This window comes from Zingiber officinale, unplaced genomic scaffold (assembly GCF_018446385.1).
Source record: "Zingiber officinale cultivar Zhangliang unplaced genomic scaffold, Zo_v1.1 ctg65, whole genome shotgun sequence".
Classification (NCBI taxonomy): domain Eukaryota; kingdom Viridiplantae; phylum Streptophyta; class Magnoliopsida; order Zingiberales; family Zingiberaceae; genus Zingiber; species Zingiber officinale.
In genome coordinates this window covers 56,366-69,260 of record NW_024589962.1, presented here as the reverse complement: position 1 = coordinate 69,260, position 12,895 = coordinate 56,366, and the positions used below count along the sequence as shown (strand labels likewise).

General features: G+C 35.4%; 1 protein-coding gene and 1 pseudogene across 3 annotated transcripts; one reads left to right on the top strand and one right to left on the bottom strand.

Annotated features, from left to right (window-relative positions):
- The first annotated feature begins 769 nt into the window (after positions 1 to 769).
- Positions 770 to 5,152, top strand: LOC122037583 (protein NINJA homolog 1-like). 3 transcript variants are annotated; one of them, XM_042597111.1, is made up of 4 exons: positions 770 to 898; positions 2,163 to 3,285; positions 4,099 to 4,562; positions 4,882 to 5,152. In XM_042597111.1, the coding sequence occupies exons 2-3, from the start codon at positions 2,241 to 2,243 to the stop codon at positions 4,521 to 4,523; spliced, it is 1,470 nt and encodes a 489-aa protein (XP_042453045.1). In that variant the 5' UTR covers positions 770 to 898; positions 2,163 to 2,240; the 3' UTR covers positions 4,524 to 4,562; positions 4,882 to 5,152. The 3 variants fall into 3 exon arrangements, with proteins under 3 accessions (XP_042453045.1, XP_042453043.1, XP_042453044.1); XM_042597109.1 differs by having other exon boundaries at positions 775 to 916; XM_042597110.1 differs by having other exon boundaries at positions 807 to 916; positions 2,145 to 3,285.
- A 314-nt stretch (positions 5,153 to 5,466) lies between these two features.
- LOC122037584 lies at positions 5,467 to 7,817 on the bottom strand (annotated as a pseudogene).
- Positions 7,818 to 12,895: the final 5,078 nt, after the last annotated feature.

The window sequence follows — 12,895 nt, the reverse complement described above, 5'->3', positions numbered from 1 at the left end:
ATATAGATGATGATATAATAGGAGATAAAGCTCAATAACATAAAAGTATTTATATAGCCGATCTATAGGTGGGAAAATATTTTATTGTTGTTGTATCAAATTCGAAAGGGCAATTTAATAAATTTCTACTTATGTTTACTGAATACTCAAAATTTGTATTTAAATTTGATATTTACTAAAGGTGAACTTGTTCCCTAAAATACTTCTCCACCTATTACGACCCTAAATTAAATCGAATCAATTTTTTTTCTTACTAGACTGAACTAGAAAAACCTCTGTGTTCTGTTTTAATGACAATGGTTGCAATTCCATAGTTAGAAAGAGGAGAGAAGAGTGACTTTTCTATAGGTGGAGAAGTATTTTAGGGAACAAATACGTCCTTTAATAAATATCAAAATTAAGTATTATATATTTGGTAACCTAAGTCTGTAATTTAATAAATTGAGGTATGAAATTAGACATTCTTACCCATCAAGAAATGGAAAGAAATCGAGTAGTTTCCTAAAAATCAGAATCTGCACATTTTCTTTCAATACAATAAAAAAAAAAATCTTAGATGTTCATTATAAAAATGCTGTCTCAGTTAGATACGCCATCTGGACACGTCAGCATCCGTCATAGATGACGTGGTCTTCCTAATTGTTTTCATTATTTTCGATGAAAATAACGAAATTAAGGAGGACGAGAAAAATATGACCAGAAAAAAAACCTTATGTCGGGGCATCTCACACGTTCGACGTCGATTATGTTTCGAGATTCGTGCTGCTGCATGATTGGCGCCTTTTAAGTCATCCCCCTTTCATTCGTCGACAGAACCAATGCCACCGTCGCTGGGGCGAGATAACGACGACACCGCCGCCTCGTCGGCTTCGGTTCAGTGGCTTCTTATCCTGACGCAGTTAGGATTTTCCGTTGGGTATTTTTCTTCGTATTTTCTTCATTTTTTTCTTGCTGCGATCTATGGAGGTGATGTGCGATTAGGTTAGGGTTCTTTCGGTTGGGTGGGAGAGCTTCGTGATCCAGGTCAATAGTTTACGCTGATGTGGATTTTTAGGGGGAGGGAGAGGGCATCTGTAGTTCAAGCTGTCGCCTTTGGTTGAAACCATGGTGATTCGCTGCAAATAGAGGTTGTTCTTAGTGAACTGACGGGGCTGCGTTTATTCAATGTTTTGGTGGATTATCTTCTGATCGATGCTTGGGCCTTTGATAGATCTACGAATGCTGTTTTCTCGAAGTGATTGCCAAAGTATTTAACTTGCAAGCATACTAACCTTTCAGATGCCTCTTTGCTACCCACTAATTTGATACTTTGATCCACTAATTGCGTTCTTCTTCCCTCTTTGATAGTCTTGAAAATTATGTAAAAGACTTCAAAAAGTGGTTTTGAGGGGCTGTTTGCAACTTTTATTTTCTTGATGACTGATGGAAGATTCTATTATTGATTTGTAGTTGATTCATTTAGAGATTCATCTGCACTGGTAAAGATATTGTTCTCAACAGCTTGCAATGTGTAAGAATGATTTTCAGTTCCAAATGAAAGCTTTAGAGATCTATTTATTTGTAAAGAGATCAAGTTTCATGGGGTTCAAGTTTTTAGTTTCGTATTTCTTTTCTATTCTCTTTAGTTTGTGTGCTCTTATATAATAATTCTTCCTCTATGTTAGAGCCTAAACTAAACTTTTACCTTAAATTTTACATTTTGCATAAAAAAAATATCTGCATCAGCTACCTTACCCATTCCCTAAATATACATTTTATGAATAGTAGTTCTCTAAATTTAGGAAATGGATTTCATTCCCTAAACATTAAAATAGTATTTCTCTCTCCTCCCTTTAATAATAAAAAAAATTCTCTCTCCTCCATCAAATAATAAAAAATATGAAGGAAAGAGAAAAAATAAAAAATAAATAAATATGGCAAATTATAGGGAAGCTAATGTATTGTGCAGTGAAAAGTGGATATCTAAATTTAATAAAGTAGTTTTTTTACCCTAAATTTTGAGGTTTTGGATGAGGATTCTGATATGGATGCTCTTAGCACCTTAATGTTATAGTTGTTTTCTCTTAATTTTGCATTTTAAGAACTTTTGAATTGGTAATCTGTAGAAGTTCCTCAAGTTTCCTGCTTTCTATTTTTAGATGTAGATTCTGTTATCTTTGCAGATCCATCAATCTACAGAATAACAATGTATAAAGTGTCAAAATAAGCAAAGATAGTACTTGTTTTGAAAGTTTATTGTAATGGAGGATGACAATGAGCTTGAGCTTAGCTTGGGTCTTTCGTTTGGAGGATCTTCTGGCAAACTTAAAGGCAGAGCCATCACTTCGGATTTTAAAGCCGAGGAAGGAAGTACAAATCAAGCAATAGGCAGAGTTGTGACAGTTTCTGATGTTCCATTCAAGAACTTCCTCCAGAATAATGTTGGAATTCCAGACCAAAGTGGGAAACAAGCTCTGTCACCACCACAAGAGAACTTCTGGATTGACATTGGCAAGTCTTCAGAAGGTTATGATATCTCACAGGCTAGTCAGTTGATGTTCACTAAACACAAAGAGCCTTGGAGTGGAAATAAAAGAATCAATGAAGTTGAGGAAGAGAACTCATGTTCCAAGAAACCAAGATCATCTGAGATAAATTTTCAGAATCTAGAGAATGTAGTTAACCATGCTGAGGTAACAGGCAAGAGCTCTAAGGATCACCCCATGAAGAAGTCACATCTTTCTGTTGCTACTGGTGATGGTTCAACTGGTGAAAATGAGGGTGTTGCAGAATCTGAGGCAGAAGTTTCAAGCTCTTGGTTAGTTTCACAGTCTGTCAACACTAGCAAGCGCGCAGATCTACACAAAGTAACTTCTAAGCATGCCTTAAATGATCCAACTGGAATTGGTTTCCAAGGGCAGAAACAACAATTATTTTCAGGAAGTACATCCAGTGATTTTGTTAAAGCTACATTTGGGGCTTCATCACCTCTTCAAACTCATACTGCCGTAAATGTTGATTATTCAGTACCTCCTAAGCCAACTTGTGTTGGCACTCCTACTCCTACAAGCTCTCCTTCACCATGCATCATGCAGCCAACACTTCCATTGAATGGAGATCCTTCTATTTCCAAAGGGACAGATTTTGATGCTGAGAAGCTTGTTTTTGGATACTCAGCAATCCAACTTCCAACACTTGAGACAAGTTCTTCATGGGCATTTGGTTCTCAGCTTCAGGCTGTCTCTTCCCTAGGTCTTGGAACATCGAACTCACAGCTCGCTGAAGATGATGCAAAGAGATCAAACGGTCATACTCTACTTAAACACCTTTGTTTCTGCTTTTGTTATTGCCATTGCCTTTACAAAATTTCTGTTCTCTGAGTAGTTTTCAGTACTATAGTATTTTTTTATCTATTATCTTCTTTTGTATGTTGTGCAGGCAGAAGCTGTGCTTGCCTTCTGCACTGACCATCTTAAATCATCCAAGAAATTTACTTTTGGGGTTGTTATTAATGTGTAAATGCTCTTCTTGAATCATCACTATAAGTTATTGAGACAGTTAAACAGTTACTCTTTTAATTGTATGGTTACAATCTAGATTGTATGCAAGTAATATCTTCTCGTGTCTCAATTTTACCAGCTTAAACTTAAGGAGGTGCGATATTTGTTAAAATGAATCAGTACTTGTATGTGGATGATTTAAATTCGGTTAATTGTCAAATTTGCTTTAATATGTGGATTTCAAGTAAATTTCTTGTACGAGTCTACATCTATAAATTAAAGAGATCTAGTTATCTTAGTTAGAGTGGATTAATCATTTTTGGTATGCACTAACATCCTTGCCAACATTTTAACATCAGTGTTTGATTACATTTAACATCTTTGCCAAGTTTATTCTGAGAGGTCCTAAATCGATAGTTGCTTGATTGTGCATTTATCATCATTCCCAACATTAGTTAAAAAATATAACTAAGTCACTAACATGTTGCACCTCACTTTCTTAGATATGTTGCATGCCAAATTATCGTGACATCCCTTTCTTATGACTTTAAACTTGTTAAGTTATTGTTATTTATAAAGTTTATTCACAAGCTTTAATTTCCATCTCATGTCTATGCAGTCCCTCTTCAGATCCATCCTTCAAAAGGGAATGGTAAACATATCGTGGAGACTGGAACATCATTCTCATCCCGTGCCGAGGAAGTTATGAGTACCACTACTTTCCGGCAGAAGGAGATTGCAACCTCTTCTATCGAAGGCTTTTTTCATGAAGGATCTGCCATAAAACCTGGTGTTGCATCGAACGTGAGATTTGGAGGTTCTGGCTCATGCCCTGACCTTCCATGGGTCTCGGCAACTGGGCCTGCCCCTAAAGGTAAGACCATATCTGGTGTCACCTACAAGTATAACAAAAACGAAGTCAAGATTGTTTGTGCCTGCCATGGTTCTCACATGTCCCCCGATGAGTTCATTCAACATGCAAGTGCAGATACTGCTAACCCAGAAAATAACACAAGCTTGACATCATTCACCAGCACTCCATAAGGTTCAGCACAGAACTAGTCTTGTTGGCACTAAGAACAGGTACAACGTGATCCATAGCAAACAATCGAAGAGGTTGACATTGGGTGATTGTAGTAACATCTCATTACTTTGTTATCTAATGTTCTTTTTGAATCAGTTCTGCTATGCATTATTAATATATATATATATATATATATATATATATACATCTTGAATTTAATGCAGAGACTTTGTACTATTATTTCTGTATGCCTATAACTCCCAACACTATCTTGAATTAAATGGAGAGAATTAGTATATATCATCCTTTCTATATGTTTCTTCGAACTGTATTATCTCTCTAACATTTTGTTTGCTTTCCTGTTTTCTTTTCTCATAGGTTTCCTCATGGAAAGCATGCTTTTGAAGTGTGACAAGGTCGGTAGGTGTTTTTAGTCTCAAAAGGACCTGATTCTGTTGATGTTATTTATGTATTTGGCTTTACTTTTCAAGCTTGGAGGGAAGTAAGTATGAATTGTTGGGAGAGAAGGGTAGAAGAGACTATTTTAAAGGTTGTATTTTTGGATGAAGAGAAGAGAGGATAATGAATGGTTCTCTTTAGTAAACTTCTACTTCAAACTTTAATTTCATTTATAGTCATGATTCAATGATGGTTGGCATTGTTCGGTGGTAGTGGTTCCCTTATTGTTCACCTATGCTTGGTAGTGGTCTGATTGTGGTTTGGTATTGTCATGGGCTTGATGGTTGGATCTGGTAGGAGTCAATGGTGGGTCGATGAAGAGGAGAGAAGGGGAGGAGGAGAGGGGAGTTTTGGATGAAGTGGGCAATGCCATCTCAACTCTTTAACTTTAGTTGCACTTGCCTGGAAAGGTACCATAATGTGGAATGGCGATGGCGGTCTTATTGTGATTCGATGATGATTGATGGTCGTCCAAAGATGACCGGAAGTAGGCAATTGTAGTAGTCCAATCAAGGTGCACTTGGATTGCTCTTTTTGTCGTCAATTTTATTAATTTGGATGTGTTAAACTTTGTAGGAAAACAAAGGTTAAGGTCTGCTTGATTTGTGAAAAGTTGAAAATTTGTGGAACATAAATAGAAAATTAAAATTATGAGAACTTATATGAAATTATTTTAAGTTTTGATGGATTCAGTCATAAAATATTCATGTGTTCCATGTTGTTTGGCAACTTAATGTAGACCTCAATCTTTTTCATCAGGGCTTGGGATTGACATCGATGATTTTTTACAAAGTAGTTCGATGCAAGATTTTGAGCAGCTTAAGCATCCCAGTACACTAGCTTCTCTAAGTAGTAGAATTTCTTGTTAGGCGCAACTTTTGGCGATTTCTTTCCTGATTTTGCACTGTCTAGCCCTGGGGTATTGTCCCCGATACCTGAGTCTTCGTTGTTTTCCTGAGCTTCTTGATCCATCTGCCAATCCATGAAATCTGATAGGGTCATGGAATCATTGGACTCAATTTTCTGAAGTTGAATAACTTCCTCTGCTTTAACTGGTTCTGGTTCTTCTATCTTTGGTGACTTTCTCTTTAAGTCTTCATCCGGTGGGCTTCGAGCAAGGTTATCTGCACGGAGAACATCTTCTATCCGCGACATTACAGTGAAGGCTAAACTTTCTAGAACCCTTGAGTAGCTTTCCCGGATAGCTAGCCCAACATCCTAAAACATTTTTAACAATCTCAGGAGGTCAATATTGGATCACTACTGACAAATTAGATCATTTTGTTATCGTCATATACCTTATTGAATTCGATTTTGCTTATGTCAAGTGCCGATTGAGGGATACCAGGGAACCTGTGCTTAAGAATGAGCAAGATAGTCTCTGCTCGATCTTCGAATTGTTCCCGCTTACCCTGACTAACACCTGAAACCCCTGCAACTGTAACCCATGATGATTTGACATCCTTGTTGTTCATCTTCCTCTTCCAAATGGTCACCGATGCTTCGATACGGTTTTTGAGGTCTAATATTTTGTGCTCAGTCGACAAGTCTAGTGTTTCAAGAAATGCATCTGCATCAAATCCTTCATCTGTGATAAATTTGTAGAGTGAATCTCCCAGGCTCGACCTTCCATTCTGTGTCACGGAAATTGATCAGTGTCAGGACATAGATTCCATTTTTGATAATGGCATTGAAATTGTTACCTTAGGAAGATTTTCGATGTAGTCTTCTGGAATGTCCATTTCCATTATAACATTAGCATTTATAGCCATAGCAGCTTTGAGTACTTGGTTAACAAGCTCTTTTTGATGTTGCATCCATTTCCTGGATTCCTCGGACAACCCATTTTCTGGGACTTTTACGGTCGGGAGCCACCACTTATCGTCGGCCCTCTTCCCCCTCTCGGTAGCATCCCTTGACAGATACGAGAACTCCTTTTTGTCCTTGAAGTTGTCAAGGTACCCCTGCATGGTCACGGTGAAGTGTTAGAATCTCCTCTGCAACTACAAGTTGTGTGCATTTTTCTTACAATGAGCATTGCGTCGAGCTTTCGTAGAGCCGGAATGTTCATGCGAAGATCTTTCCTTTGCTGAGTTATCATTATCTGTAATAAACAGCATATATCATATACATTGGTGTTTTTAGATGTTGCTAACAAAACCAAGAGGGCAGTTACCTCCATGCTTCTTCCATCCTCCAATGTTTGTTGGGAGGCGACAAATTCAACAATGTAATCAGTGACCGATAAGAGCCAATCGATTTCTTTTCTCCACCTCGCCTTCCTTTCCGCCGACATGGGTTCTAACCGATATTGCTCTCCCCAAACAGAAGCTGAATGTTAAAGATTTTGTTAAACATTGTAATAAGAGGAACGGTTGTTTAGTTAGATTTCGAAGTTATTAAGAGATTTAGAATAATTTACAATCTATATGAATTTGATTTGTTAAATAGAATTTGTTTGTAATTAAGTTTAGAAGAAGAAAAAAGTTATTAATATATGTTGAAAACCTGCAAGATTGGTGATGGCATTTGAGAGAGCCAAAGCTGAGGGGACTCCAGTGCCTCTCCCTGACATATCTTCCCCAAGCAACAGCTTTGCAAATTTTTCCTTCAACATCTCCACATCTGAACAAAATTAAAATTTATAAATAAATTTTAAAAAAAACAAAAAGAATAGAAGAAGAAATGCCATTGAAAACATATTTTGGTGGTTCACCTTCATTTTTTGTTAATCTTGATTTGGTTTCAATCTGTTGTCCTTCAGAGGAGGAATTGTTGCTTAGGTTGTTCGGGCCTTCGCTCTTGAGCAGCGCCTCGTCCTCCACCAACGACAACGATTGTTCACCTTCCGCCATGCTTTTAAGATTGGGACCTCTATGCTCGGTGCCTCGAGTTCCCGAAGATGATGCTGGCTTGCTTCTTCAATGTATATGGTTCAATGGCTGCTTGAGCGTGAATATAATCCATTTCAGCTTCGACCATGAAGGTGGAAGTTTGTTCTTGGATGAAGATGATGAAGACTGCAATGATGGTTTAGATTGTAGATTGTGGTTTAACCAATGGAAGCAATAATAAGTAGGAGATTAATTAAGGGGATGGAATGGATTGGTTGAAGAGAGGTGGAACGCATGTCTTCGGAGGTGGGGAAGAAAGGTTATGAAAAGGGGAGAGAGAGAGAGAGAGAGAGGAATGAATAGAAGAATCTAAAAGAAGAGATTTAAGATTAGGAGATGAGTTGGTGAAATGAAGTGGATGATTTCATGGTGGAAGAGGTTTGAGGGTGAAATATGGCCCGGAAAACATGGAGGATCGTTGAGGAATATTGAAAAGGGCAAAAGGTAAAAGTTTTTTTTTTATTTGAAAAAAATAATTTAATTGTAACAATTAAAGATTTTGTTTTGGTGATATGAATAATATTAAATGATTCAAGATTAAAATTTAAGAAAAAAATAAACTATTTGGAAAATAATGTATAAGTCATTTAATAAAAATTCACTTGTACAATGTGCATATTTATTTCAAAATAATAAATCTGAATTTAGAATCGTGTATAATCAAAATTCAAAGGATATTTAGTTAATGCGATGGTAGTTAATGAATAAATTTAACAAAATATATGATTAATATATTGTATTTTTTTCATTCAAATATTTTAAACCTTATAACACAAAGAAAAACATAATATTTGGCATGGATATATTTTTTTAATAACAAATGTACGTGTCAAACGAGTCTGTTTTTCCCTAAATCATAAAAGACCATTCCATTTTATTTTTTTTTTCTTAAAAGGAGACTTCACTCCACATAAAATGACACAACTATCATCCAGTACTATTTTTATTATTATGCTACCTATATCTTTAGCCTAAATTTTAATCGGTTGATGTATAGTAACAGCTATGAAATCATAGCTACGTGTAACAGTTATGGTTTCGTAGTTGTCATTGTTGGTGTATTCAACAGTGATAATCAAACTTAGATTTTGATGCATGATAAATGGTTAAAATTAGATTATGTGTGATCTAATGTATTTTCCAAGTGTATAGAGTAAAAGATTTGACGGGTCTAAAGGACTTGATACTATGCTAAAGTCCAATTAGATCAGGAGGATATGATAACTTGCAAGAAGCTTAGATAGGTCAAGAGAGAACCTGATATATGGTAGAAAGTCTAGTTGAATTTATAGGACCTGACAATTAGCTAAAGTCTAGATGGGACATCTGGTAGAAAGACCTGGTGGGTTAGAGACAAGTCAAGTGATTATGTAAATGATAAATAAGGTAAACCATTAAAGAAGAGAGAACTAGTGAAGATGAGTCTTAGTGAGACTATAAGCGCCGGTCCAACATAGATCCATTTTAAAAATATAAGTTGAGATTAAGATTAGATCTTAGTCTTGGTAAGACAGAATCTAATTCATAAATTAATTTATGCATATGTGCTAACTCTATTTTGCATGTAATTATGTTATTTGAACTAACATGTTTTTGCAAGAGCTTATAACAAAATTAAAGTCCAAATGAATAGTGCTCAAAGTGTCTTAGCTGATTGGAGGCACCTCAGATGAGTAGGGGTGCCTTAGAACAAATAAACTTCAAAGATGAAGTTTCAACAATGGAGGCGCCTCAGTTGTATGGAGGCACCCCAAGTCGGTGCATTGGAGGCACCTCAGATCCTCCGAAGGCACCTTGGAGTAGATAGAAGTTGACTTCCATGGAGTAGATGAGCTTCAACTAAGGCACCTTGGATGAACCGAGGTGCCTTCAATACCCTTTAAAAGGAGGGTTCAACCAGAGCAGTGTACATCACATCTTCACAAGCTGTCAAGCTCCTTCTACTGCATTATACTCATGTTACTGCTCTGCTACACCCAACTGCTATAGTCAATGTGACACCGACCTCGAGCTACAATCGTCAAACTACTACTAGTGTTGGTAACGATTTAAATTGTTTATTATTCTATTTCATAAGAAAGTATAGGGTGTTATACTTTCCTCATTTGTGTATTCAATTCAACTTCTTTGTCCAAAGATTTTTTTGAAGGAGATTTAGAGGATTTCCCAATCAATACGGTCCAAGGAATTGTAAGCTTTGGAGTATGAGTCATTGAAGACTTTGAACCAAGTAAAACTAACTCGTGTACTCTCGTTGTTTTTCTTGTAATTGTTTGTCATTATTTTTGCTACATACTTGTGTTCTCGAAAATATTTTAAATTAAACTCGAAAAATGAAAAACTTTAAAAATGAGATTTACCCCCTCTCCCTCTCATTTTTTTTTGATCCTTCAGTTACAACTACAATAGTTGTAACAGCTAGCTATAGTTTCGTATTTGTTATAACTACAACAGTCATAGCAACTATAGTTTCGCAGCTGCTACAATATTAAAAATAACTTTAAAAAATGATTAACATTCTTCAGAGTCTCTAAAAAGACTTTAACGATATTTTTTAGACCTAAAACTCGGTCGTTATGGGCTACACTCGAAAACGAATATGGATCTTTAAACAAACTTCGATTTGATATATTGTGTGTCTTATGATTCAATCAAAGTTAAAAGTTATGGTGTCTCAAAACTTATCTAATATTCACGTTGTAATAGTTACGATTTCATAACTACTACAACTGTGTAGTAGCTATGAAACTGTAGCTGCTACAACTGTATAGTAGCTACGGAATGGTAGCTGTTATAACCGTGTGACAATTCATAACAGTTATGAAACTATATCTGATACAACTATGGATTCATAGTTGCTACCATGCACTTTGGATTTATGATTTAGATATAAGCGAGACATAATAATGAGAATAATGTAGTGGAAGGTAGTTGGGCAATTGTATATTGGGGGGGGGGGGCTCTTTTGATTAAAAAAAAAAAATTAAAATTGGGCATCTTGATGATTTCAAAAATAGGTGGCACTCTTTTGATTTTTGTCTAGGGTTCCATTCAAATGGGTTGGATGGGTTGGGGTCGAATCAAAGCAAGAATATTATAAAAAAATCTCAATCTAAATTCAAATTTAACCTAAAAACTATCTAAATTCAAATTTAACCTAAAAACTCTAAACTTGAATAAAAACATGGATAAGTCGACCAATTCGAATAACCCGTTTGACCAAAAAAAATCTTTTATTATTATTTCTTTATATATTTTTTGATTTTATCTTAATATTTTATCATTCTTATATCAACATTATGCTATTTATGTACATATACACATCTTAATTTTTAAAATAAAATTTAATTTAACTAAAAAAATTCCTAAATTCAAATCAACTCTAGTTAACTTGAACCCAAACAAATCCAAAAATCTTTCATCTGAATCCAAAAATCTTTAACTCATATGTAATATTTTTTAGGTCAATTTGAATCAGAATGGCAGGCGGATCCATTTTTGACACTTTTATTTTTGTCCTTAAATTAAGCGGGGTTGCAAATTAACACGGTGAAACTGGTATCAAAGATGGTAGGCGAATGTTACGTTGGAATATGATTTTTATTAAAGCACTTCAAAATTTCAATAAAAATAAATATTTTAGGTGAAGTTAAAAAAAATCCTACTTTCATTATCATTAAAAAAGAACTCTCTCTTGTTTAAATATCCTTTTAAAACTCCAAGTTATAGTTATAATTATTGTAATATATAATGATACAGTGTTTAAGGTGGATCCTTCTAGAATTAATCAAAGTCTAGAAGATCGGTTGATACGAGAGTCAAAGTCAAATGGTGGTTGATATCATTCAGAACAAAAGAATGGGCGATGGGATCGATTGGACATCTGGTCCAACCGAGCCTCGGTTTCCATCCTCGTGTGCATATGGAAGGTTAAACCAAGGGCTCATCCGATCAAACTCTCCAGCCGATTGCGCCTCAAAGACGGATTTCTTAAATAATGCTAACTTGAAGCCTAATATCAGTTGCTCTAGTCGAGTGCTCTAATCGATTGGACATATAGTTTGATCGGACACCTTAGCTGCTTGGTTGCTTACGGGTCAAATAAGGAAGCCGAACGAAAGTTGAATCACCCATTGCATTCATAAATACGAGCTGAATACTGTTTTCGAAGAAGGGTCAGTCTCACTATATCTGTGATGTGATTAGTTGGTTAAAGTAGCCTATGGCGGGCCCCACAACCCAATGAATTAATAGTTTTTTTTGGCATTTTGTGCTACTGAGGACACATTTTGTGCTACGGAGGACAGAAGATGTTCTGTAGACAAATCACACTTTAGAAGCTAGCTTGTCCAATCATAGAAATTTGCGAACTCATTTTAGAAACACAACCACTTTATGACCTGCTTCTTTTTTGGAAATACTTCAATTCGTACATAAACACAATAGTGACATTATAAAAAAGAGTCTCTATCCACAAACGAAGATATGCGATGTTATATATTTCTACACGCTCATTATTGTAGTTTTTTTTCACTATTCTTTTACAAGAATCGATCATTGACTTGAGCGTTGGAGGCTAATGCTGGAGAGCTCTTTTCTGACCGATACTAACGTTTCTTGTAACACACATGATAGCAAGAAATCTTCATTCAATCAACAATAGAGTGGAATGTCCAGCTAATCATCTTCCAAGCTTTAAGACGCTATCATATAACATCTAAATTTGTTAACTACTATAATATGTTAAAAAAAAGTTTATTTTTTCTTAATCAGTTAAAATTATTATATTAAAAAATTATTAACTTAATTAAAATTATTTTATCCTTTTTATACGTTGTAATTTTAATTATACTGAGGTATTTTTTATATTATAAAAGATGTGACTTACAACAACGTTAAAATAGGCATTTTTAGGTTATAAATATGACAGGCGACCTTTTTCTTTAAAATGGGGCATTAACAAAAAAAAAACACTTTTTAAAATTTTACCCTTTTATTTTAAGTATTTCATTTTGGCCATAGAGATTTAGAGTTCCAAA

Excerpts from the sequence above, each read along its gene's own strand:
- LOC122037583 (XM_042597111.1), top strand. The coding sequence starts at position 2,241 with ATGGAGGATGACAATGAGCTTGAGCTTAGCTTGGGTCTTTCGTTTGGA. Across the intron at positions 3,286-4,098 it reads TGATGCAAAGAGATCAAACG|TCCCTCTTCAGATCCATCCT; the intron begins GTCATACTCTAC and ends ATGTCTATGCAG.